Genomic DNA, 27,531 nt, shown 5'->3' on the forward strand with positions numbered 1-27,531 from the left:
TTTCAGTTTTTGCAAAAGGCTTTATTGTGTAACTACCACACCGTGGTCACAGCGACTTCCAGAACAAGTACAATGTGCAGGTTTTGACTCCGCAGTGAACTGAAGGCACATTCATCGACACTCCCCATAAAGCTCTTTCTATAGACAATTCATAAACTGACCTTTTCCTCTCTGACTTAGAGCAAATACAAAACTGTACATGAGCCAGGAGACACACAGGAGCACCTACAGTGAAGGTACAGAGGAACTGAAGTTCATGTGCAGAGACAGGGACGTCTACAGGGATGAAATAAATGTAGAAATGCCATATACAAATTTTAATACAAATACCTATAAAAATCAGAAAAGTGATTTTAGTTTCAAATAGAACTTTAAGGGAAATTACAGTCGATATAAGTTTCTTAATTATTCCAGTTGGGGGAAGCATTAGCTTGCACAGTCCCTACAAATTATTTTACACTGCTCTGTCCCACAGAGGAAATTATCAGAGACCAGCCAGTCTGCTGCACAGAGGACACTTGCAATTCAGAATTAAAAAAATAATGGCTACTTTCCAATGTTAAAGCGCTTCTGTCAAGGGTGGGAGGGCCTTAGGAGGAGTTGGAGGAACACCGCTGGAGCAGCAACGTGTGACAGGTGTCGCAGACACGGACGGGTTTAGGGTACGACGGCAGCGCGAGTTCGTTACTGGAACAAGTGTTGCAGAAGATGTCCCCACAGTTCCTGCAGTGGTGCTGCAAACAGAGTCAGAGTGAGCACAGCTGCCTGAAAGCAGCACCAGGAAGAGAGAAGTCAGACCTCGGGAAGGGTTTCTGAGGACACTGACATCCCTCTTCACTCCCCACCAGGCCCAGCCCTCCCAGCAGCACTTCCTCCTGCGCAGGGCCCGACACCGGGCACGATCCTGGCGCAGCTGCCCGCCCTCCACAGCCGGGAACTGGGCTCGCCCTGGCTCAGGGTGGAGCGGGAGCAGGAGCAGGCCCGGGCCTGGACTGATGGAGCTCTCCCCAGATCACCCCTCCCGCAGCCAGGCCTTGCTCTCCGGCCCGGCTCTACAGGGAGGAGATCCGGCCCCTGGGCTGCCGCGTGCCCCCGCGCTGTCCCAAAGCACGGCCCAGGACCCCACAGCACCCCCTGGGAGCCGGGCACGGAGCCCGCTCAGCCGGGAGGGGAGACTGAACACAGCCCACAGCAGCTCCCACCAAGGAGAGCACGCAAAAGCAGGAGGAAACATTATATTTAGGATGGGAAATGCCAAATTAATCCCTGTGTAGCTATCATGCCAACAAGATCTGGAATTGAAGCAGAGTCAGTCTTCCCTTGCAAACTAGGCAACAGCACCATTTTTGTTTGCCACAGATTGTTTAAAAATAATCCACCGAGCAACATTACCTTCCTTCTTGAGATGGAGAATTCCTTTTCACATTGCTTGCAGTGTGTTGCTTCATCATCCTTCAGCCAAGTATGACCCTGGAAAATTTGAATAAAAAACCACACTGGAGATACAAATAAACTTACAAAACAAAATTCAAAGGCATTTTACCAATGCTGTTGGTATTTTTCAAAAGCCACCTTTTAGAGCAGAATAACTGTGGTGAAATTTGAAGGTGTTAAATGAAATTTGTATGTACAGTCAAAATACCCATGAGATGTAGAGTACCTTTAGTGCTTTATTGACTTCTTTAATGTCTTCCATCTTCAACTTTGATCTGGAAAAAAAAATTATGCCCTCTGCATGACTTTATATTTAGTTGTGGTTGGTTTTCCCTCCCATTCCATTGTCCAGCCACTGAATCTACACCTCAATTCTTCAGCCAGCCCCCCATTATGCCTCTGAACCACTCACTAACACCAGGAAACTTTGTCACCTTGGGGTTTGCCCCCTTTTCAGCATAACCAGAAGAATGTGGGAAAAGCACAGTTCCACTGTAAGAACTAAACATTTCCTGCAGTGTTTCATCTCTCAGCCAGCTCACTCTTACAAGGATCTCCCTTATTTTTATTTCATGGCTCTTTAGTTTCCCATGCCTAGTAACTACCTCCTAAAATTCTTACATCAATTGGTTTTTGTAACTGGATGAGGTTTAAAATTCTTGGTATTAGTTTGATACTCCAGGTTATGTCACTTACAGGAGTTCAGTTCCTAGAACTTACTGGCTGAGATGAAGTCCCATTTCCTGAAGAGCTTGTTCCTGTTCCTCACAGACTTTCTCCAACTGCTGCTTCTCGTCTTGCAGTTTTCTCAGTTCCTATAAAATCAAGCACGAAATCAACATTTTTGTTCACTGTTTGACCAATAACCTTGATCAGTCTACCCAAACTACCCAAGCAGTTCACAAGAATCAGCTTCTTTACAAACTTATTTCTGAGGCTTGATGTTTAGAATTACATGGCTGAGCTACCCATTGGTTCTGCACAAATGATGAAATCATTTAACCGTATTTACCAGAAGGAGGAAGATTTTCAGGCTTTGAACATTGTTGAGCGGAGCTAGAACATATCAGTCCTGTGCCCACCCATGAGCACACAGACAGATACAGATGTGCAATTGTGCCCTCAGAATCTAAACTGCTCCATACACAGGAGCAAATCTTCAGGTTAACAAAAATGTTCATGCTTAAAAAATAAATTACATTCAGTTGTTCTGAACACTTGAAGCTTGTACATACCTTTTTCAGTCCTTCCATCTGTTGCAATTCTGTTTTAAGCAGAGTGGTTGCATCTTTCTCTTGGTGCAGTTCTTTTTGCAAAGTTTGCCTCTGTTCCTTTTCAGATTTTAACTCCTTTTCCAGAGTTGAGCTATTGAAAAATAATTCATTCTAAAAAACCCTATAGCAGAAAAATATTCCATAGAATAGGATAGCAACAGTATGAGGAGAAGAAATCTTGTCCAAAAGAGGGTAAATCTAGAGTGTTGTTCTGGGAAAGGAAAGAATGGGCAGCAGATATCAAACTGTAATGACAACAGACATCAAAAACTATATTAACATCTTCAGGTCACAGGAAACAAGCAGCAATGAACAGCTAGAAGAAAAACAAACAACTAAAAGGTCCAACCCCCCCCAAACCCAATCCCCACAAGTACATATTTCACTACCTATGTTTAAACTGTTTAAAAGGGACACTCTACCCTGACGTCTGAACAGTGAAAGAAACATTTTCTGTTGGTATTAGAAATCTTCAGAGGATTAACATTCCCTAAGTACAAGCCCCCAAACCCCCTTTAAAAACCCCAATCCCTTTGGATGACAGTCACTTCTCTGCTCAGCCTACAAGTGTGACCATACCTATCTCCTGATTTATTAAAAAAGCAATTGAAAGCTTCATTGCTGGTTGGAATGGCCAGATTTCTGCTGGCACTCTGTGCTCTCAATTGGATATTCTGGAGAAAAACATGTGAAAATCCTCATGCTCACTGTGCACTGCCCAGAAATGCTGTGCTTCCCTGGACCCTGCCTACTTCTGTCAATGCTCAGGCCAAGACAATTCGAACCTACCCCTCCTTAGACCCGAGCACGAAAGGAGTAGAAGGCACTTCTGAGAGGAATGGCAAAGGGGAAGGAAAAAAAATTCCATCAGATTAAATACCATTTGCTGTCCAGCTGGGACATCTGCTGCCGACACGTGTCCAGCTTGCCAGCAAGCTCCTGCTTCATCTTGGTGCACCGCTCCTCGGCAGCCTGCCTTGCCTTCTCTGCCTGCTGCAGCCTACAAGGCAAGGAACACGTGCATTTGTTGTCAATTCACCCCTTAACTACACCCTCTCATCCTCTTCTTTTAGATTTACCAGAACAGGTCTTTATAAAAGCTTGAACTGAAAATGCAAGTGGAGAAAAAAAAGAAAAAGACTTTTGAAAGTAATTATTTCTGAAAAAAAACCCCAAACGACAAAAGCTAGAGTCATACTAGTTCTTAAGCTGAAGTTAACTTGATTTAAATGGCCTGCCTATGGAAAGAGCTATGGCTTTTCAATGGGTCAATTATGGGCACCTTTGCCTGGGATAAGAGAACAGCAAGCACAGAGAGATAAGGAGGAGAAAGTAAAAAAGATCATGCTGGCACGTGTGCCCAAATGTCTATAGGGGCATATGGAAGGTCATCCTGTAAAGGTTTACACTGGAAAGTTTTTACTGACTTCAGTGTTAACTTTCTGAGCTGGTAATTATTACCTCTCTTCCATTTGTTTCATAGAGGACATCATCTCATTTGTTTTTCCTTCAAAAGAGGATATTGCTTCTGTTTTCTGTTGTAATGAACACTCTGCATTCTATAGGAAACAGTGAACACAGTGTTTAAAGTCTGCCACCACATCAAGAATGTTCAGCTTGCTAAAGGCCAGGCCTGGGTCTAACTGGAATGTACAAACAAAATGCTGATAATGCCAGAGCAGACATTGCTCCACTTGTTTTGTTAAGACCTCAGAAAAAAATCCCAACCCTTAACTAAGTTTTTACCTATGAGATCAGCTACAAGCCAAAAATCCTCTCTTTGGAAAAAAGCTTGAAGAAAGAAGTTATCAGATTAAATGGACAGGATAAGATCATCAATGATGATTTGAATGCAACAACTGCACTCAGTGGGCATGGAATCAGGAAGCCAAAAACCCCCAAAATAAATACTGCTTTCAAAAGCAAAGGCCCACCTCAGCACTGGGGCTTCACTGGGCTGTGCCTTGCAAGTATCTGTGAAAGGGCAAAGGCCTGGGTAAAGCCTGAACAGGCACCAGGAAACAGCCCATAAAAATTGAGAGGAATCCCCTCTGGCACCACGTATGGGAGGGAAAGGCTTGCTAAACTCTTATTTAATGGTTAGTTAAACTTTTATTTCATTAACAGCAACAAGCTCTGTGTATTTTGTGTGAGCACTACTACTCCATGGCTTCCTTGTAGAAATGCTTATCAGTTTATTTTTTGTCCAATTGAAAAAAAACATGACATAACATCACAAACCCACCCAAACAACAGAAACCCCACAAACCCATCCCCAGTCCCCTGCACATACCTGAGATTTGTGAAACATCTGCAAGTTAATGGCCTTCACTTCTTCTAACTGTTGGCGAAGTGCAACTAAAGTATCTTGTTTTTCATGAGTATCTTTCTCCAGAAGTTTCATGGCAATTTCCATTTCTGTTTTCATTCCAATTTGTAGCTCCAACTCTTTCTCTAGTTCCTTACAAAGAGATTTCCTAGTTACTGCAGCGTAGTCATACATCAGGGATAAGCATTTCCAAAACCCATATAACCCTATACACAAAACTATGTGTCTCTGCTGTAATGTTGGTAGTTTCTTAAACATAGAAACACCTTTAATTTCCAACATTCCAAAAGCCTCAATTCCCATTTTTTCACAGACACTGTTAATGACCAATGCCCATCTGGCATCTTGCTTGCAATTCCTTCATGAATTCTGAATAGCTGCAAAAGGTGCACAGCAGATGTATTTTATTTGTAATGTTACAGTTTAGGCTGAATCCTGTGTCTTTTACTTCACTTTCTATAGTTAAGTTTCCTTACCAGCCTGATTTTTTTTTCTTCTTTCAACTGCTTCCAAACATCACTGTACATTTCATCAAGACCCTGTCGTGACTGCTTGTAAGTATCCAATTCTACTTTTGTATCCTCTTTTGTTACCTACAAGAAACATCAGCAGAAAAGCCACATAATATCACAAAGTATTTAAAGTATCCCTAAGTATGCCTAAAATAATTAAAATGCCTGAGCATACAACACCCAAACTCAGTGATCTGCACTGCAGCCTGCTCAACTTGGCTGAGCATTCCAGTTCCCAGTGGGTTTGAGAGCACTAACTACAGCTGATTTAAAGAGATCTCTTATTTTAAAGCTCCTCCTCATCTTTAAATCGGTGGCCCACCTCTACACTCTTTTCACTCCGTTCACGAATCAATTCATTCTGTTGTTTTAGCTGCTGCTGCTCTTCCTGCAGTGATCCAATTCGGTCGGTAGCTGCTGCAAGCTGTTTATAAAGAGAACAGATCTATATTTAATCACTGTGCAAGCAGGCAACATCTGGAGCAATTCTAAGGTCAGCAGCTCAGCCTCTGTAGCAGGTGTGCTGCTCACTTCCCCTTTCAGGAGCTGCCTGACCCTCCTGTGGCCGAACCCACTGTACAGCCAAAATTAATAACCCCACACACGTTTGTTCACTGCCTTCTGCTTCACACCCTCATCAATTATTATTAAACTGCCCAAAGAAATGCATCCAAGTGTAAAAGGCTAAAATCCACCCTGGATCTGTGGTATTAACTAGAAGTCACACAGCAGGTCAGGGCTGGCATTCACTGGTAGAATTGTGCAGCATTTTCGAGTGGGGATACCAAAAATACACTGGAAATTGGACTACACAGATCCACTCTGAAAGACAGATATATTTTTTGTGTGGTGGTGGGTTTATATATATATATATATATATATATATATTTATATATATACACATAAAGTATGCTGCTGGATTCTATTTTACTTCCCAGCTGGGAAAGATTTTTTAACTTCTGTTTTTCCAGGATCACTCACATGACAAATACACACGTGTATGTGCAGAAGGAAGAGGGACAAGTCATGTCTGTGTCAGTGGTTTGATTACTTTTGGGTAGAGACACCATTGCAAGACAAAAAACTTGATTAAGGAAATCCATCCACCAAATAGGTGCCCAAAAGCATTTTAACCACTAATTTAATGCAGAAGCTTCCCAGAAAGCTTTCTCCATGTGCCAACCCATGCCAGTCTGCCCAGTCCCCCACATCTCACCAGTACCTACTCAAATGTTTTAGGTCTAAGGTACATTCTTGGGGATTTTTGCCTCTGATGGAAAAGAGCTGTGAGAAATATTTAACAGACCAGACACAAACCTCTTCCTGGAGTTTTGAATTGGTCTTTTCCAAACAGTCTATTTTGTTCTGAAGATCTGCAACCGTGCAACTGCAGCAAGGAAGAGAGACACATAACAATGGTAAAAAAAGTGCCAACATTTAGCATTTATTCCTGTCCTCAACAGTATTTTTTTTAACCATCTTGCATTTCTTAATAACTAAATACTTTGGTGAACTGAAAAATACCCCCGAGGAAGGACAACTGTCCCTGTTAAGCCCTAAGAGGACCATGCCCTTCCATACAACTGGCAGCCCTGTTCTGGCTCAGCTGTTGCAGTGCTAACACCTCTCCTGCTCAAGAAGGGAAGTGAGGTCCTTTCTTCCCACTGAACAACCTATGGGGGGAAGAGCAGAGACTCCTCCTCTGAGGAATGAACTTCCAGATGCACTTGTAATAGTTTCTCTTGAAAACATACCTCCACAGTGTTATGTTAATCAGTCTTAAAAAAGTAAACTACTATTACATGACTTGTTTTCTGCATTGCATGTGCCTGCAGAAGAGCAAGACTATAAAATGAAACTAAGATTTTTGGAAAATAATCAGGAAAGGCATTTCAATATCAGACAAAAATCTCTAAGACTGATGGCAGAGACATTCAAAGCCATACTGGAAAAGCTAAACAGGACAAGTGTTTGTATATGAGAATAGATGAAAATCCCACCTTAGGTGTCGGTTCAGTTCTTCCACATAATGCTTCTGGTCAAGGACAGCTGTAATCCCTCCATCTCTAGTTGTAAAAGTGAAAATTTACTGACTGAGAAGAAACTCCTTCATTCTAAAGTGTTAGTTTGTACTAGGGCTTTCAGCACAGACTTGCAAACTGAGTTGAAACCTTTTATTGTCTCCTTATAAAATACTTGTGCCTGAGCTAGATGAGAAGCACCAGGGAGGTGAAGCAGCTGTCTGGCTGCTTTTCAGCAGCTCCACAGTGAAGAGCTCTGAAGTGACAGAAGCACATAAAATATGAAATCCCCTTCATTTGCTACAGGTATTCTAGATTCAGTGCTGTCAACAGCTGTGATCTCAATTCACCCAACATTTCACTTCAAATTACATTTTTTCCTCCATAACTGATCTCTTCCACAGAGAGAGCTACTTAACTGAGAGTGTTTCTGAAACAGTGCTTAGAAACAAAGCAGTGATTTAGCAGTGGGTGTCCTGGCAGATCATCTCTTCTAAAATCAAAACAAAGCCCAATCTAATATTTTGGGTGCTTTTAATTTGGTCCCAGCTCAAGACACAAACTCTCCACATTGTATTCTTGTTCAAACCACCACAGGCTCAATCTTTGAAAGTCAGTATTAGCTAACAAAATCTGTTTTGGATTCTCCTTTTAGGATGATTAATAGTTTGAGGTCTCCAGCACTCATGTCCTCCCACAGACTGTCTAACAGTTTTGTTCTACAAAACCCGTAACAGTTTAGAATTATTAATTCACCATACGTACTGTTTGTCATCACTGTCCTGTGTTTCCTTAAGGTACAAGGAAAAATCAATCACTCCAACCTGAAAAATACATTTAAGATATTAAGACACCTTCATGGTGCAATTCTGCATAGGAGCAGAATTGGAAAATGATAAAATGTGTATTTGGAAAATGATAAAAACATGAAGTTTAAGTTTACAGAGACAAATAATACCTATATTATTCCTAGCTGATGCAAACATGGAAGTTAGTGTTTGTCATAAAAGCATATTTTAGTGTGAACAGTTTCCTAGGAGTTATTAGTTGTGAGAGTATTTCCATAAACTACTACTTATGTACTTTCTTTTTATTTGCTGTGGGAAACATGATAAGCGTGAACTCAGGACATGCTGGAAAGAACTCTGGACCCATCTCAGTAAAGTATTTATAGATGTACTTAATTCTACGAGAATCTTATACCAACTGATCCTACTTAAGTTTAATCTTCACCTGGGAATCCAAGTCTTCTCCTTTCAAGCAAAGGTTTGCATCAATAACATTCAGTCCAACCAGCAGACCCACAATAACTGCTCCTTCCTCCTCCATCATCAGTGCATCAGGTTCATAAAATTCACTGGAAGAAATATTATCAGGCATCACTGCACATCAAACAATTATAGTGGCACTTCCATCACTGAAATCATATAAACAGTAACACAGCCTTTATAAAGCTCAGCTGAGCAGCCCCTTCCCACCAATTTATTGCACAAGGCTGAGGATTCAGAACTCTCAGAAAACACTTGACTAAGTTCCTCTGTAGCTTCACTGAGAAACAATTAACCACTTCCTCCTCTGCAGGCTGCAAGAACAAGCTTGAAGTGGTCAAGGAATTACTCTCTCTGGAGCAACACGTGTCAGTGATTTGGGAAACACAACCTACACCATATGCTCTTACCTTAACAGATGCTTATGATCCAAGAGTACCTTGAGATAATCTGCCAGTTTCTTCTGCATGAGTGCCAAATAAAGCCAAGCCCTTCCTCTGCCCACAGCAGTCCTAAAATGAAAAGTGTCATGTTTTGGTAAAAACAAAGCTTCTTTTTAAGTAGATTTGTGCAACTCAAAATTCTCAGTTTAAAAAGTGAGATGAAGGATATTATTTGTTAAAAAAAAAAAAGCCCCCCCCCCCCCCCCCCCCGCTCCAAAACCCCAACAACTGAAAAAAAAAATATCCCTGGGGGAATGAACTGCTGTCTCCAGAACACAAAAGCATTTAAGTATATCCCATTCTTTGGTGAAGGAAAAGTATTTTGTAAAGTTTTCCTAACTTGAAAAGACACATATTGTCAGCTACCATCATAACCCAACCACTGATGCACCCTAGCACTGAAAACAGTTTCTTTCCATCATTCTGAATTACCCAAATTAAACACTACTAGTGCACTCACAAAATGACACAAAGTTATAAAAGTGGGGAAAAGAAGAGGAGAGATAATAACTGTGAAGGCTTTGGTTATTTTTAGCAAGGTTAAAAAGTTTCCAAATACTGTTTTTAATCTGACAGTATTGTTTCAATCGGAAACTCTGAATATTTTGAGGTATTCTCCTTATCTCTTGGAGAAGTCAATGCCTCCTACAGGCTGTATTTTTGCCTTTGGGAATAAGATTTCATTAAGGAAGCTGAGAGACTATACAAAGGATTCCTTTTCCCAGCAGTATGAGTGAAATGCATCACCTCCAACAACCAACTTACTTCAACTCTGGCAGATTTTTAACACTAGTTGCTATATCTGATGCTTCAGGACATAGTTTTTCCACTAGCTCCAAAGGACCAAAAAACGATTTGTTCTGTCCAATAAAAGTCTTCTTCACTAAAGGGAGCACACAGAGAAGTTTGTGAGGAAAAGTAACAGGCTACCAACTCCAGAATTAAAAATTTTAGTCTATGTGTTACTTTGTCTTACCAGCTTCTAACATGTCAATGAAAAGGGGGCATTAAAAATACCTTGACAGTATAGGAGGCACAAAATACAGGGTGTACAGGGGTAACCACACAGTTATATCTGTAATGCCGATTAGCACTGTACATTTATGCAATTAACAATGTCATTCAGAGGTCAAACTGGAGACACAGCAGGACTCAACAGCGACTCATTGACCTGCCTCTTCTCTGCCCGGTATCCAGAGCCCACCTTTCAGCCCGTGCTTGAGGCAGTGCTCCAGCACCACGAAGAACTGCTGCAGCGGGGGGAAGTCGGAGTCCAGGGTCCGGCCCAGGCTCAGGGCTGACTGGATCAGGATTTTGATGCTGAGCTTCATCATGTTCATGAGGTTGGCACGTTCCTCCATGGTGTGGCCCCGCGCACCTGCGGGCACATAGGCGGGGAAACAAAAGCTGCTTTAGAAAAGACCTCTGAGATCATCATGTCCAATCAGCATCAGGTCAACTAGACCATGGCACTGAGTGCCACATTCAATCTCTCCTTAAACACATCCAGGGATAGTGACTCCATCACCTCCACTCCAATGTCTAATCACCCATCCTGTGAAGAAATTCTTCCTAATGTCCAACATGAACCTTCCCTGGCACAGCTTAAGACTACGTCCTCTTGTCCTGTCACTGGCTGCCTGAGAGAAGAGGCCAACCTGGCTACAACCTCCTGTCAGGGAGCTGTAGAGAGCAATAAGGTCACCCCTGAGCCTCCTTTTCTCCAGCCTGAGCCCCCCCAGCTCCCTCAGCCTCTCCTCATCAGATCTGTGCTGCAGACCCTTCCCCAGCTCCATTCCCTTCTCTGGACCCACTCCAGCCCCTCAATGACGTTCCTGAATTGAGGGGCCCTGACCTGGACACAGCACTTGGGGTGCCTCACCAGCGCCGAATACAGGGGGAGAATCCGCGCGGAGACGCTGCCCAGCTTTCGGAGCCCCCTCCCCGCGGTGCCCCCCACCCATCCCGCGCAGGGGGCGGGCTGGGGGTGCAGCCCCGGGGGAGCCCCCCGCGCCGACACCGCGGGGAGCGGGGCCACCGCCCCCGGCACCCGGGTGGGACACGGCCCCAGCCCCCCGGCCCGGGGGGTCCCTACCTGAGCGGCGGGGCCGGGCCGGGGGGACCCGCCGGGGCTGAGGGACCCCGGCCCGCCGCGTTACCACGGCGACAGCGCGCGGGGCGGGGCGGGCGCCATCTTAGAGCGGTGTGAGGGGCGCGGGGCGGGCTCGTCGCAGCCGGAGACGGGGAGGGTGTGTGTGTTGCAAAATGTGGGATATGTACAAATTTTCCCAATAAAGGATGTTGTTTGATATTTGGTCTTTGTATTTTTTCAAGCCTAACCAACAGGAAGGGAGATTTAACCCGTGAAACAGATAGCGGCTCTAAGTGATGCCCAGGCGCTAGAAAGACAAATTACTTGTCTGTAGAATTGCCCTGTTAAAGTTTAGGGCTCGACATGTTTCAATAACCTCAGACTTAGGGGGAGGTTAACAAGGCTTGGGGAGAAGGATGTACCGCTGAGAGTGGACACAGAGAATGCAGAATTTATGGACCGCAAGGATGGCATGAAGCTGAGTCAGGGGAGGTTTAGGCTGGATATTAGGAAAGCTTCTTCCCCCAGAGGGTGGTCGGGCACTGAAAAGGCTCCCCAGGGCAGGGGTCACAGCACCAGAGCTCAAGGAGCGTTTGGACAATGCTCTGAGGCACATGGTGGCAGTTTTGGGGTGTTCTGTGCAGGGCCAGGAGCTGGACTCGATGATCCTCGTGGGTCCCTTCCAACTCAGCATATGCTATGATTCTATGACATTCGGCAGAACCTCCAAGACAAGGAAAAAACTAATAAAGCCAACTCAGCAACTGTGCTGAATCAGCTCCAACTGGGTAAAAGGTAATTGCGGCAGGGACTGATTGTGACCACTGACCCAATAAACCCACTGATGCAAAAGAAGTGAAAGACCGAGCATGTGGACTAATTAGCATGAGAAGCGAGAGAATCATTAACCAATAGAAGAATACTAATTAATAATAGAACTAGGTAACTTGTAGCCAATGAACATTAATGCCTTTGTTTGCTAAAATATTGAAAAGTTTTGGTGGTCATCATGCTGGTTTTGTGGATTTGCCACCCAGTGCCCCTTTCATTGCAGAACTGTAAATAAATCTAATACCTGCACTCTGTGTGTGTATCAGCTTCTCGCATACCCAGGGAAAAAACCTATTTTGGGACAAAAGGGGGAGCGGGACAGGGATTGGCTTCAGCCCCTCTGCTTCTTCAGGCATCCACAGTCTCCAACAGGTGCTGCCAACCATAGGCCAGTGGTCATTGAAATCCTCTTTTAAGCCATGGCTGTTGCAGTAGGACAGTCCTGCTGTCACCTGTGGGTCAGACACGGTCACACTCCCCTGTGTCAGTCACACTCAAGATTGTCAACACTATTCCTAAGACTGTGCAAAAGTCTCTTCAGTACTAATTTTACCTTCCTTTTTTGTGCACAGTGTTAATTTAGGATTAAAAATGAGCAAAACGCTTCCTTGTCTCAGAAGAGGGAAAACAGGGAGTCATTCTAATCAAATTGATCTTAATAACCACAAAGCAGACAAAATTTTGTCATCTCAGCAGGTTACTGTACAGTATATTGTATTACACTATAATATATATAGTTAATATGCAATATACTATATGTAGAGTATACTGCATATTGACTATAGCCAATGGATGCCTCAAAACTGCATATAATGAGATATGAGACTGAGGATTAAAAGGGCTGTAATATTTTGAATGTCAATATTGTCAGGTTATACACTAGAAACAGAAAATCAGTGATTTTTTTGGGATGTTTTCAATATTAACCATTTGGATGGTTTTCTGAATTAAAATTTTTACATATCAGGCATACTTTTCTTGTAAGCCTGGCTCAATATACGTGTATTACCCACAAGATTTAAAAAAAAATAAAATAATGTGAATGAAATGTTCTTTATGAACACAAACTTAAAGTGTCTTAATAATGGCTTGCATTAAGTTAAATAATTACTTGAACATTCCTTTTTAGACTTTTTAGTTACAAGTTTACATAGTCAAGTACATCTTTTGCAAAACTGTGCAAGTTGGTACATGCAAAATAAACAGGTATTAGACACATTACCAAAGCCAAGCCTCAAAGATTAGGAATCAGGTTACCCAAGTGCAAAAGATCACAGACATGATGCTGCAATCTTTAAGAATGCAGTCACACAGTTTTGTCTCTCATCTAATTCAAGAGATTTGTTCCAACATCTTTTTGAAGCCACATGCCTTGTTTACTGTAATTATTCAGCACACTTTGAAGTCAGAAAACACTGAAGCACAAAGGAAAGCTCACAGTTCTCCATCTCTTGGTTTTTGGGACTGCAAGTCTTTCTTGATTTGTTTTCTTTAGATTTGTAGCTCCCGGCCTCTCTGCAAGGCAGGACATAGTTTCTTCAGTGGCACACCCTAGTTTAGGATGGGGTTTGTGTGTTTAAAACATGTGATCAACAGATGTGAAGCAGCAGGTAGAGGTTATAAAATCTCAGGAAAAAGAGGATACAGGGAACAAGCTCCGAATTTTCCACAAGTGGTCTTGCAGGTCTTAGCTTATTTCTTAAAAATAACTGCTTTAAATTAAATTTATAGGGCTCGGTCAAAGGTAATACTGAACAGGTAGAACAGGTGACTTAGTGCCTGTTCACATTTTATATTTAAATTATGATCAGATTTTTCATATGGAATTTTCCATAAAACTCATCAACATATCCAAATCTGTTGAACAATCTGGGGACGTGGTGTTGTATTCCTTTACTTTACAAAGAAGAAGCTGAAAGACTATGGTAAAAGTTCCATTAAGTGTGGGAGCTCTTAAGAGGACAAGAGGACATCACATTCCCTGTCCCTTGCCAAAAGCTGTATGTTCTTGTGAATTACCTGTATTCACAGCATTATTCCAAATGCAAATGAAGAAAATGGGATATTCTGCCCTTTGTCAGGTTAAATCCCAGGTGCTCAAGAGGGGCACCCAGGAAACAAATCCATTAGAAGTTTGGTGTGAGACTTTGAGATGCAGGGAAAGACAAGAGTCTATTTTTTTCAGGACAATTAAACTCTGACTATCCAACATTGAGGAATTTTCACAAAAAATGAAAAAGTCCATTAGTGGTAATTGGCTTTCCCATCCTGTCTCTGCTCAGCCCCACAGAACGCTGCCTTGAACACTCAGTACCATTAAAAACAAAAAGGTAGCACAAGGGAGCAAATCTGATCTCCACTGCTCCAGACTTAAGCACCACTATGAGACACTGGAGTACAAGGCTCCAGTCCCAATTTCTGCTGCATTTGAATGGGTTTTTTTCCACACTATGAGTATCACTGAGATTTATTTTCCATATGATTCAACTAAAGTCCTTTTCATTCAGTTCTAAGAGACCTGTTCCATAAAACTGTATGGTTGCTAGATCCTTGAATGCAGATGTTCAACAAAGCAAGTTGTGGTTAAACTTTTAGAGTAGTTAAAAAGTAACTTGTAACAAATCTGTATCTTAGTTTGCTTGTCCACTCTCTGACATGACAGATACAGCGAATTCCTGCCCTGAACCAGCGCATTAGAGAGGACATGGAATTGGGAGATCCCTCAGTGCAGCCGAGGGGAGCTTTAAAAAAAGGGAGAAGAGCCAGCAAATAAAAGCTTACTGCATAAAACTAAAGTCAACTTTCCCAAATATATTAGTTTTCTTTTGGTTATAATACACTTCTTAAGTTCTACATCTGTGTCGATCGTTTAATTTTGCTCCAATACAAAACCGCAGCATCTTAAAAAAGAAAATTCAAAGTAACACCCATGCACCACTGACGCGAACCAGCAGCACTTACGGGAGCGAACTGATTTGCGCACCACAAAAGCGAGTTTACTAAAGAAGCGGAGCCGTACTTGTCTTTGCCGGGCTGTCACTGCTGCCGGGCTTGGACACGAACCCCACCAGGGACGCGGACTTCAGGGCGCTGCCATAGCTCAGTGCCAAGTTTTCCGAGGCTTTCTTGGCCAGCGACAAGATCGGAGCGGACCACCTCCCTTCCTCCGGCTTCGCCTTCTCCTCGTTTCTCAGCTCGGCCGCATCAGGGAGCTGTTTTTTGTCAATAATCTCAAAATCCTCCTCCCTGCCCGCGGCGGGCGCGGCGCGGCGCTCGCCGGCAGCCATCTTGGACGGGTCACATGACCGCGGACAGCGGCGGCGGGGCCGCCCAAGCCCCCGGCGCGGGGCGGGAACCGGGAATGCGGGCAGGGACCGGGAATTCCGGCAGAGACTGGGAATTCCGGCAGGAACAAAGGAATTGGGGCAGGGACTGGGAATGCGGGCAGGTACCGGGAGCCCGGGCAGGTCATGGATCCCGGGCAGGTCCGGGGAATCCAGGCAGGTACTGGGAATCCAGGCAGGTACTGAAGCCCGGATAGGAACCGGGAATCCGTGAAGGTACCGGGAGCCCGGGTAGGCACCGGAGCCCTCGCAGGGACCAGAGCCCGATCAGGTTACAGAGCCCGGGTGGGTACTGTGGAAGCCTGGGCAGGTCATGGAGCTCAGGCAGATCATAGAGCCTGGGCAGGTACCGGTGCTGGGGCAGGTCATGGAGCCCGGGTGGGTACCGGGAATCCCGACAGGTACCAGTGCCCGGGCAGGTAGTGGAGCCAAGGTGAAGCATCTGTCTGCATTGGCAGGGCTGCGAGACAGGCCTGGCCAGGACTGAGCACTTCCCTTGGTGTTCTGAGTTATAGACTCGTAGGGGCGTGGAAGATGAAGAAAGGGTTTGCCTTTAAACAAGTTAGGAAAGTTTAACAGAAGTACAGGTTTTTATTGCTATCCGTATCCCCAGACATCATTTTCAATTAGAAAATTAATGCCTTTTGGCATCTCAGATTTACACGCTTAAGCTGTGACAGATGAAAGAGACCTTTATGACTCTGCCTGTGGTTAAAATGGAGGCTTGGTGTGACAGAGGCACTGCTGTGATGAGGGCTTGCCTGCATCATTCACATGAAAACCCAACTAGCCAGTAAGGCCACCTCACTAATTTATTTGAGCTGTGTTTGGTAGAAAAGTTCTACCATGAAGGGGAACTGAAATTATCCTAGCATGAAAATTTGATTTTACTGGGTGCCTCAACTATTGGTGTAGCCCACTGATGTGTGGCTTGTTTTCTGTTTTTCCATGCAGCAACTGCCTGTGCTTGAGATACGCCACTTATTTAGCCACGTGATAGTAGATGCTGTATATCAGCTTTTTTGCTACATAGATGGAAGTCTTCTGGAAGGAGAATAGGAGAGTTGAAAATCAATTTCAGTAGTCTTGCAGCAATATAAATCTTCAGGCCTATACCTTGTTTATTCTACTATAAGCTACTTTAAGATTGATTCTGTCATCTTGGCGTCTCAGACACTGAAAATTTAACAACTTTTATTCCTCAAAACACTGGGAAATGCTTATATTTTTGTTGAGAATTCAGAGATCAGCAGCCTCTTATTCACCCATGATTCATATGAGCTAAGTATAGGCTTTAATCTACTTTTGCTAAAGGGTGATAGAGGTAAGTTTTACTCCATCTTGTGGACTGCAGCAGTATTGGGCTGTGTTTATAAGGAAATAATGTCTCATAGCTCTGTAAGTTGCTATCTTGCAGTTGACTATATGAATATACCTCTTGAGTAGAAGTTGACATTGATTTTTTGTTAGAGTTGGGGTGGAGAGGTTAGTCTTAGCTAGAAGCAGGATTCTAAGCATTAAATTAATGTTTCTTTTCCAGTGCATCTGAAGAAAAAGACATAAAAGTTTTGTGACTGAGAAAATAAGAGCAAAGCCAAGACTCCTATTTACCTCATTATGTTGCTCTCTTAAGGTAACAATGACCCAGACTCCCCTTTATAGCCTCACAATTATCTACTTTGTAAAAATATTAAGTGAAACTATCACATAGTCTGTGATCACCTTTGTTACTGTTAAAGACACATTTGATCATTTTATTTCAAGTGTCTGTTGAGGAAACTTCATACTGTACATAAAATTTAATTGTGCTTCCCTTGTAACTAGTTGGTCAAAATGACTTAAATGTTATGAAGTCAGTCACTGATTGCTTTAAATGCCCTCTGTCTTCACACTTCTTATTTTAAAGCAGGCAAGAAGTCTTGTGACGTTGTGAGTCCTAAAATAGAGATTTGTTTTGTTTACAGATTACAATTTCCTAAGTAGTCATTTGGGACAATCAAGGAGGGTGTAATTTATACAGAATAAAGCTTTAAGCGTATAAAATAGTAATAAAAAAAGCTATAAAATTATTTTTTAAATAAAAATAAATTTTAAAAGGGGAAAAACATAAGTGATGTTAATTTGGTTTTGGTTCACAGATTTATCAAGGAGGGCACTATGCATGAATAACACTACTCACTTTTAGCTTTGAAAGTGGGCTTACTTTTATTTGTCTTCTGCAGATGATATTTCACCACTGTTGTCACTTTACAGACCACTGGTCCAGCTCTTGCTACTCATGTGAAGATGAACAATATTTTCTTTTGAAAACCCGTTTTGTGGCTACTCTAGGTCTGCCACACTACATAAATGTCAGTGGAATGTCATGTGGAAATGTGTGTCATTATAGTAAATAAAGGAAAAGATAGAGTAAAATGTGGAGGAGAAACTTGCACTAAGATACTGGCATGGAATCAAAAGAACAGCAACTCACTCAATATAGATTTAAATCAGCCAGTTAAGACCAAATACTCACCAGGTATATGTTGAATGACAGTCTTAGGAAAAGTCCAGTATATTTATTGTTCTGCTCTGAACTGTTTCCTGTTTTTTAGAAAAAGAAAAAGGAAAACAAAGCTTTTAATAGGAGTATAATGGCCTGGAATGTGAAGTATCAGAAACCAGGTAAAACCAACACACGGATTTTCCTTTTTGTTCTTTATCGTTTTTGGCACTGTAAGAAGAAAGGCAGAGGCAGAACTTCCCAGTAGGTGACACTGTGGCACTACTTTATTTGCAGAACAGCCTCTAACATCCAGCAAGGACAGCCCCAGAACAAATACCACCTTGTGCAGCTACCTGAGAAAATACCAGAGAGCCCCCAAGAAAAAGAAAAGAAACAAGCTGAGCTGCTCTCCTGAGCAACCCCTGAAGCTGCTCTGTGACATAACCTGTGCTCACAGAGACCATGTAGGGAAAAGGAAGTAGTTTCTTGGCTCACTTTTATAGGAGCTTCAACTTGTGACTGTTAAATAAGCGTCCAGGATTATTCCCTAATGGAATCCTAGATGTTAATCAGCCAGGGTCCTTTACCAGTTCTAGAATTTCATGTGGGATTATGAAATTATTAGTATTTTACAACAGTTTTTTTTTTCTCTGTTAAAAGTTGTTACATAATGTTCCAAGCACTTTATATGTAGGGAAGTTTGGATAAATGGTATAATTTGGTCCAGTCTACAGACCAAATCAGAAATCAGAGCACATCTATTTGAATAATGTGATTTATAGAAGTTGTGACCTGTGTGGTTTTGGGTTACATTTTTCATGGCTTATCTGTTTTGTTTGGGCTTTTTTTCCCTTGGTTCTTACTAGCTTGGCTTCTCCCCCCCCCATTATTGCATGCACACAGTTTAGTATCAAGTATATTTTTGAAGGTTTTATAAAAGTGATGTAAATTGAGGGGCATAGGGTAAAAGGAATTACAAATGTTATTACAGACTGAATCCTAGCAGGATAGGAACATGGTATCTTTGAAATGTGCTGACATTTCTGGTACTTAAAGCAGTTTTCAACTAACACACATGAGAATACTTATATGTGACTTAATTAGCTGAAGAAATGGGCTCATATTTTGCTATTAGTGTAACAGAAATTTTTCAAATTGCAGAAATAAACGTTGTCAGATATTATATAAGCCAGTGCAATACATTATATACTCCCTAGACAAGTTTAGAAAAAGACCTTATGCTACACAATTATGCAGAAGATATTTGGTTTCCTAAAACATATTTCAATGGTAAGTTTCTTCTTCAATAGGAATACTAAACAAATCTTTCTGTTTAAGATACTAGAGAATATTTAGGTGCTTGTATGCAAGTCTGGTGACATTGCAGTTGTGCACCTGAGGGCACAATGTAGCACAGACTGGCTCAGGTCTCTCCACAAAGAATTCAGGTCTCATAACTCAGTCCCCTCTGTGAGGTGCAATAAACCAAGAGTTGGAAAAGGTTGCAACAAGTAGTGTGAGAAGTGCAGTTCCCAGCTTTTCTCTTGCCTTTGATTTTCTCATTTTCTGATTGCTCTGTGAGTGACACTGCATATTAATTAGGAAGATATCTAGAGAGCTTAAACCAAAAGTGAAGTCAATAAATCTTTAGCTAGATTTTTTCTTTGTTTTAAATAGGAACAATATCTTCTCTCCCTCCTTTCTTTCCTCAGAGCATTTTTCCTTGCAGAGCTGTAACCAATACCTGGTTTGCCCCACTTAGGGATAGCTCCCAGACACTTTGATTCAATAGGAATTTTTATGGGGGGAAAAAGGGAAAAAATGAACTAGGTGTTTTACAGATGTGCAAAAGCACCTTTGTTATTGACAGGATCAAAGGGAAACCTAATCTTTTGGATAATGCAGGTGTGCAGCTCAGTCAGCTTTTCTGTGTCTCTGTTACCAGTTCCCCACTTTACAAGTTAGGCTAAGTTGTCTTCAGGTCTTTCAGAGTAAGAGAGAAGCTGGAGCAGGCAGGTTAGATGTTAACAGTGAGGTTGCTGAGTGATCTCTCACCAACAATCCTTTAGAAATATCTTCACCAATCCATTTGAGGGAGTTAATCGTATGTAACCATGTGACCTTTGGAAACAGAACTGAGAAACGTAGGGCACCAGTCACTCTAGTGGCTTAAACTAGTTTAAAGGGCCACTGGAGTGCTGCTGTTCTCCTTTTCCTCCAGCTGTGCGTTCCCATTTCCTTACAACAGCACAGCTCCCCATCTGACCTCTCGACAAGGCAGTCACAGGTAAAACTGGCTGGAAATGCAGGCTGTAGCTCTCTAGCACCCTAAGGCAATTGAACTGCTGGCTGCCTTGTTCCATCTCTTGCCTCTGGGCAAGCCCTTTCCTCAGGTCCCTTGGTCATTGGGTTGCTGAGCCATTTCAATGCACTGAGTTGGCAGAAAATTAATACCACAAAAGTGAATAGTTTTTCTGCTGATTTAATGCACTGAAACAGTTCGTATTTTCCAAATTGTGTGTTGGAAGGATTGCTCACTATATGGGTGTCCTGTTCAACCCCCAGTTTTCTGCCTGCCCTGGGTTCTTCACGGAGACTCCACATGGCAGATTAGCAAAACAGATGACAGTGTTACCACTGGAGTATTTTATCTTAAACATCCTTCTTTCCAACTTTTGTCAGTCATAGGGACTCCTGACATCATCCTAGCAGTAAATGCATAGGGGAAAAAAAGGACCAGAATTAGAAAGAGAAATCATTGCCCTGCTAAATTCCAAAAGCTTCTAGTAACCAATGGATTAGGGAATTTGTGATTAGGAGTTGCATCTGAAGTAGCCATCTTTAGATAAAGAGAATACAGAGAAAACAAGATGTGGGTATAGACTGAAGGCTTGGACACCCAATAGCAGAAACTCCCCAGAAGCCTCCAAATGATTATTCTTTCAGATTTGTTCTGTTTAAATCCTCAGTTTACCCTATTCCTGATTTAATCTTGAATGCTGATGATATTGTCATATGGGCGTATGTAATTTCCTTCCTCAGATACTGAGAAACAGAGCAATCAAGGAACCATGACAAATTTTTCAGCAAGGAAAAAGAAATTAGAAGGGTCTAATAATGTCAAATGCATTTAGTGTGCTACAGGTGGCATTACTAGAAGTGCACACCATGGCAAATTTCTGTTGACACCTCACCTGATGTAATACAGATCTCTTTAAACTATCTCACATGATCAAGAGAATTCCTTTTTCTACAGCAGATCTTCTTAGGGATCAACCTTAAAAGCATGCAAAGATGAAAGTTACAGAATTGTGAAAGAGCCATAATTTATAATAACTTGGATGCCAATAAAGAAGTGTAATGATGGCTTCAGTGAAATGAAGTGGAGGTCAATAATCTTTTTAGGTGAAACTTGTTTAAAATTTCGAGCTGTGTGGAAGAAGGAGATGTCTAATTGAATTGCCACTTTGTGCAAGTGGGGAGGCAAAGACACCTCTGGTAAATGGCTGTGGTTTGTTAACAGAGAGTGGTAATTGGCATCCAACTGTTAAGATACAGTGTGTTGCCATCTTTCCTTTTCCTCTTTGGTCTATTAATTCCAGAAGATTTTACACATTGCCCTGACTGCTGTTGGAAATATGATATTAGTAACTGTAGCAAAATTTTCTAGACCTCAAATTTGAATAATTGTTCTCTTTTCAAAAGCAAAACAAACCCCCCAAACCCTCAACTGAAAGTGGCCCTATTGACTGAAATGAGGAAGAAAAATGTGAGACCCAAATATAGTAATAAAGGCTGAAGTTTAAGAGTTAAGGAGTTTGTTGTTTTTCTAATCAACATAAACCACACATGTTTGGTTTTCAACTACAATAAGAGCAATAAAAAATCCTGTCATTCTCTGCCAATTACCATTTCAGGCTATGATCTTGTCAGAATTCATAAGCTCCCAACTCCAGTGCTGCCAGGATATGTTGGTATTGATCTTCCCTGAGTCAATGCTTTATAATAGTTGAGGGCATGAGGCCACCCAAGGCACTGTCACATAATCCTGAGGCCCTACTTTGGTCTTTAACTGTTTCAGGGTTGCCATGTGCAGTCTGTAAATACAGAAGGAAAAGATCTTTTTTTTTTCCACTGTGTTGTGTTGATGTGTCACCACTGCTGTCTTGAAACTCTCAAAACAGGTTGTTATTCCAGGTACATCTCCAAATGTTCCAATTAGAATGGTTTTGCCAGTCAGGCATCCACTCCCAGGATGAGCAGATCTCAGTTTTACTATTAATGTTTGGTTTCTGAAAAATCTACAAGTAGTTTCAGGTAAAGGAGGAATCTGGAGATGCTGCTGAAAAAGATGAGTAAATGGAATGTAAAGGCAGGTACAGCTGGTTGTATATTAGTTGTAAATTGAAAAGTCATTGGGAGTTGCATGGTGACAGAAAAATAGTTGGTTTTGCTTTCTGGAGAAAATGTTATGTTTATATGTAAGGGAAATATTGCTTGATTAAAAAACCTGCACAGTTCAATACTAAGTGATACTGCATTTTACTCAGAAGGAGAAGCCTTATGGCTGAGACACTGCAGGGAGACTTAGATCTTTGTTCTATTCCCATATCTGTGGTAGATTATTTATGTCCTAATGCTTACATGGTTTATGATTCTGATCTTTGCCTTAGTTTTCTTTCTACAAGATTGTCACTATCTTCCTTAATTTTGTCCACATAGACTGCAGACTGTTTGGAACAGGGACTTCTTATTGTATTACTAAATGCATGTATCATGCTTGGCACAATCAGAACTAATGTGGTTTGAGTATATATTTGATATTATTATATATATGTTTAATGCTACTATTTAAAAAAAAATATTGCAAAATGCTGCTGTTGAATTGGAGTACTTCCAGGTAAGGTTACTTTTATGTCTGGTTGTAGAGAAAATGTTTCACAGTGAAAGCTATAAATTTTCATTAACAAAATCAACCAGATTTGCCCCAGGCTTCTAACATCAGCTCATTACATGTCTTTGAAAGTAAAGTATCTTAGTTATTTGTAGAGGCTGAGCTGCATAATCCATATGTGCTTGAGAAATTACGTAGGTATGATGAATCCCAGAATCAGAAAGATGAAGGAAAGACAGCAAAATTTTGTCCTGAACAGACTGGATGTTAGAGGATTTTGAACGTATTTCAACTTTTTGGTAGTGCAGTTGTAGAGGACTGGGACTGTATGATAGCAGAGGAAAGTTCTAATATTTTTCTTTATATGACTGACTTATGTTTTCTCACCATTGTGCCCGTATTTTATAAAATCCAATGAAAGAAAAATCAGTTTGATTCCTAATATAGGCATTGCCATTATTTTAACATAAACCCACCTTTTTTTCAAGCTAGTCTCTTAGTGCAGATACAAAAAAATAATGGAACTATGGATCTAGATGCAAGTTAACTGTTTTTCAAAATAATTTCTGATACAGATCTCTTTTCATTTGACTGTGACACTCTATAGAGATTCCTAATTAGCCAGCTTCTTTTTAAATTCAATTTTAGATGAGAATCAGAGCAGTCAGTTGTTTGATTTCCTGCTGGTGGGGGAGTTAGTGAGCAGCTGCCTGGTGCTTAGTTGCCAGCTGGGGTTAGACTGTGACAACTCATTATGTGAAGTTTTACTTCTAGAGCAGCTCTGAGATGCACTGAGCACAGAGTCCAGAGGAAAATACTTGCTTTGTGGCTAAAATAGCTCTGAAATTTATTAAAACCAGTTTTGTGATAGACTGCAGGTAATGCATATCTGAACTTCGGGCCTTAAAATGCTCCATTCTCAATTCTGCTTTTTATATTTGTCTTCCTTCTTTATGTTCCCTAAGTGAGCACAGTTGATGGTGTCATGATCACATTACTTTCTTAAATAATATTTATATTGCTTTATCAAGAGGAGCTTTACTGGCATTAATTAAAGAGAAGGAAACAAAAAAGTGATTTTAGTCCTTGCTAATCAAAATTTCAATCTCTGCAGTGAATAATTAATAGGAGATCTGAACCTCTGTGAAGTAACTTTATACTTATGAGCAGAAGAGGAGCCACTGAAAGTTGGTAAGAACTTTCACTGGGAAGGTTCCTCAGTATAGGGAACTTCATGATCATAGTTGTGAGGCTTATCGTTACTTTTATGTAAAATTCCTGAAAAACTTTATTTTCCAGGCCAGATGTGGAGCCCATAGACACTAGTAGTGGAAAAGTGGGATGTGTTCAAATACAACATGCATTGTCCTTAGGGATCATAGGAAGAAGAGATAGAATTGGGACTGATAACTAATTGTAGCAAAACCCCAAATGCTCAGGTGTTTTCCTGCCCAGGTCAGTAGGAGTTCATCTTTGGTATTAAATCTTGCATTATGTCTGAGCCAGTGCAGGAGCTCACAACCTCCAAGAGGACAATGTCACCTCTTACTTCTTTTTTTTCTGCTTGTTTGTCATCAGCATGTTCCTCCCTTCATCTTCCTTTGTTGGCTCAGGGACTCATGTGACACTGACCATGAGCTGATTCAGCTGACTAAATGAGCAGAAAACTACCCCCCCCCCCCAAAAAAAAAACCACCACAAAACAAAACAAAACAAAACATATCCGTCAGTATTTTTTCTGCTAATTTGGAGAGTTGAATGAACTCACTAAGAGTCAAAGGAGTCACAGAGACAGTGCAAGGATGAAAACGTGTAATTGGGAAAGGAACCTTTCCTCTCTGTGGGAAATGACGTATCACTTCAGCTACTTCAGGGCAGGAACTTTTGTTATTAAATTGAAAATCTAAGTGCAATGCTTTTGATTTTTTAGCAAGTCTCTTCCTCTCACAATTTAAAAACGTTTTCAATGTTACAATATGCATTATTTTTAAAACATGTCAAATATGAATTAGTTGGAATTTTATATTTTTCTTCTTTTTTTTAAGAAGAATATCAATACAGAAATCTAATCTTTGTGAATCATGCAAGCTGGCAAGGACGTCTGTATCAGCTTCAGTCTGAGAAACAGGTCTGTTCTATAGGTGGCACTTAACAATCTACTTCACTTTAGCATGTGCTTAATTTTGCTGATTTGAGTGACCTTGCTTAGGAATTAAACAGGCAGGATTTGACCCTTGACAAGACAAGAAATTAGGCATCTCAGGAAGTTCCATGTTCCCCGTTTTTTGATTAGTTGGTTAGCCCTGTTAATTAACACTTTCATTTCCATTGCACTGTCCACACAGTCTTTTTCCTTTGACTGTGATAGTTTCCTACCTGCTGTTCTGCAGAGTTTGATGAAAATTCAGCTGCTGTGAGGAACATGTGGCATCAACAGTCTGTGATGACTCAACAGCTGGCAGATGGCCCTATGCTTTTGCTGAGTAAGCTGTTATTCCTGAGTTTGCAATTTAATGGCTTATATTTTGCTAGAAAAATTTATACCATGGTGTGGCAAGTAAAGAGAAGTCACAATAACTCTCACATTTCTCCTACCTATCGTTTTTTTTTTCCTGGTTTTGTACCAGACTAAAATAAGACTTTAAAGCAGTGGTCTCTTTTTCAACATCTGAGAATCTCTCATACATCTGTTTCTTTGAGGTATTTCTAACTAATACATTGAATTATAAAGGACAAAAGAAAGAACCTGATGTTATTTTTTAAAATGATTATAATAGAAAATATTATGAATGAGGAGCTATGCCTTTGTAGAAGTAGCAATTTTTGCTGGACTGAATTTCTGTCTCAGAATTCTCAGACCTTTCAGTCTGAGACCTTTTTTTTACTATCAGTAGAAACACTGCACTGTACAATAGGAAATAAAATAAAGATTTCACAAGGTTTTACATTTTTCTTTACCCAGATACACTAAATTTTTATCTTAATCTTGAAATATTGTAACAAGGCATGGGATTATCTTAAAAAGAGCTTAGTCTGCTGCTACCTCCATATTTGCAAAGAAACTTAGAAAACCCAGCCTGGGAAACCTTATTTTAATATAGTTCTGAGTATACAGTTCATTACTGTCACTAAGACACTCAGATTTAGCTTGACTTAAATGTCAGAAAATATTATTCAGGTGTGGAAGACACCAAAGATCACAGCTAACTGGTATATTGAATCTTAATTAGCAGGGAGACCATATCAAACTCAGAAGCTTCTATGAACTAAGAAAACAACCCTGACATTCTCTGCTCAGCTCTGGATATTTGTTACTGACTTTGATCTCCAGTGATAATCTCCAAAGACTCAGGATTCTGGCTTGCTTAAAAATTGGGTTTACTTTCAAACTTTGCTGTGAAGACATTATTACCATATAACTGGAGGGACTGGAACCTCATAAAAAGTGCTTTATTTCCCATTATGAGAGTTAGAGTTTAGGCAACACCATTACATAAAGCAAAGCTTGTTTCTTCTCTGCAGCTCAGTTTACTTAGTATTTAATATATTCTGTGCATTGACACTGTGTCCTGTTTTGTTTTTTTTTTTTTAACAATCATAGGGTTTTTTGTTGGTCCCATTATGTTGAGAAAATATCACAATATTTTTAAAAGATATAATAAACAAATAGTTGTGAAATGGCCTAATGCATTATTCTTTGCCTGAGTTAGGACCACAGTTCACATCAAAGTTAATGGACTCATCTGACAACTAGAAAAAAACCCAGTTTTTTCTTTTAGGTTTTCTTCTTGGATATTTGTTCTTGGCAGGATTATTTCTTATTAAATTGTTCTTTTTCCTAATCTCAGAAGGGACACATGCAGTGAGTGAACAAGCAGACTTTGTAGCTCATGCATCTGAACTGCAGCTAATAAAATGCAGACTCTCTTGCTGAAATTGCAGCTAAATTTGCATTTTTAAGAAGTCTGTTGTCATGACTAATTACATAATTTCACTTTTTTAAATGAGAACATTATGGGAACAACCTGTGCAAGACTGCCTCAAACTTCAGATTATTTGGACTCTTATTATGGTAAAGTTTATGAATTTACGATGTGATCTTGAAAAATACTTTAGATGCTCAGAAGCCTGAGGTGAGTTTAGCTTTTATTTGAGATGACCACATTAAATGTTATCTCATACTTCTGTTGTAATTTTATTGGCATCACATCACCTGTGTTATAAAAAAATTATTGGGGTATCAGAATCTATTTCTTTCTTCCTGACGTTTCCATTGTTATGAAAACCAAAGTTGAAATCTCACATCAAAGAAGTTGGAAAATACACTTGTGTTCATATTTGAACACAAGCAAAGCCCATTTTCTCATTTCTTGGGTAAGTAAGAAAACATTACTGGTATTTTCTAGGCAAGATACCTACCAAAATCAATGAACTAGTACACAGGTTTACATGAAGTGCTGCAAAAAAAAAAAAAAATGCCCCAGGGAACCTTTGTGAATATTTGTCTAAAGCCCCTGTGGAAATGTTCTGCTAGGACAAATGGGATCAACACTTGGGTGCTGCAAGTGATGCTTGGAGAGGTTGAGATCAACTCATCATTCTGA

At 40.9% G+C, this 27,531-nt stretch overlaps 1 protein-coding gene and 1 long non-coding RNA gene across 7 annotated transcripts; one reads left to right on the top strand and one right to left on the bottom strand.

Moving 5' to 3' along the window:
- RUFY1 (RUN and FYVE domain containing 1) lies at window positions 1-15,509 on the bottom strand. Of its 6 annotated transcripts, none has more exons than XM_064672090.1 (18): window positions 15,224-15,509; window positions 10,486-10,659; window positions 10,047-10,164; window positions 9,249-9,350; window positions 8,804-8,927; window positions 8,336-8,394; window positions 7,550-7,615; window positions 6,867-6,936; window positions 5,872-5,973; window positions 5,514-5,630; window positions 5,002-5,169; window positions 4,170-4,267; window positions 3,589-3,708; window positions 2,670-2,799; window positions 2,155-2,249; window positions 1,661-1,709; window positions 1,393-1,470; window positions 1-734 (listed from the first exon to the last, which is right to left on the bottom strand). In XM_064672090.1, the coding sequence occupies exons 1-18, from the start codon at window positions 15,489-15,491 to the stop codon at window positions 591-593; spliced, it is 2,082 nt and encodes a 693-aa protein (XP_064528160.1). In that variant the 5' UTR covers window positions 15,492-15,509; the 3' UTR covers window positions 1-590. The 6 variants fall into 6 exon arrangements, with proteins under 6 accessions (XP_064528160.1, XP_064528165.1, XP_064528161.1 ...); XM_064672095.1 differs by having other exon boundaries at window positions 15,166-15,496; XM_064672091.1 differs by lacking the exon at window positions 15,224-15,509 and adding an exon at window positions 12,449-12,634.
- Window positions 15,510-15,527: 18 nt separating this feature from the next.
- On the top strand, window positions 15,528-27,238 carry LOC135422693 (uncharacterized). The gene is made up of 4 exons (XR_010434543.1): window positions 15,528-15,689; window positions 17,089-17,181; window positions 24,042-24,118; window positions 24,973-27,238. It is a non-coding gene; the product is annotated as an uncharacterized LOC135422693 (long non-coding RNA).
- The last annotated feature ends 293 nt before the right edge of the window (window positions 27,239-27,531 follow it).

This window comes from Pseudopipra pipra, chromosome 15 (assembly GCF_036250125.1).
Source record: "Pseudopipra pipra isolate bDixPip1 chromosome 15, bDixPip1.hap1, whole genome shotgun sequence".
Classification (NCBI taxonomy): Eukaryota; Metazoa; Chordata; class Aves; order Passeriformes; family Pipridae; genus Pseudopipra; species Pseudopipra pipra.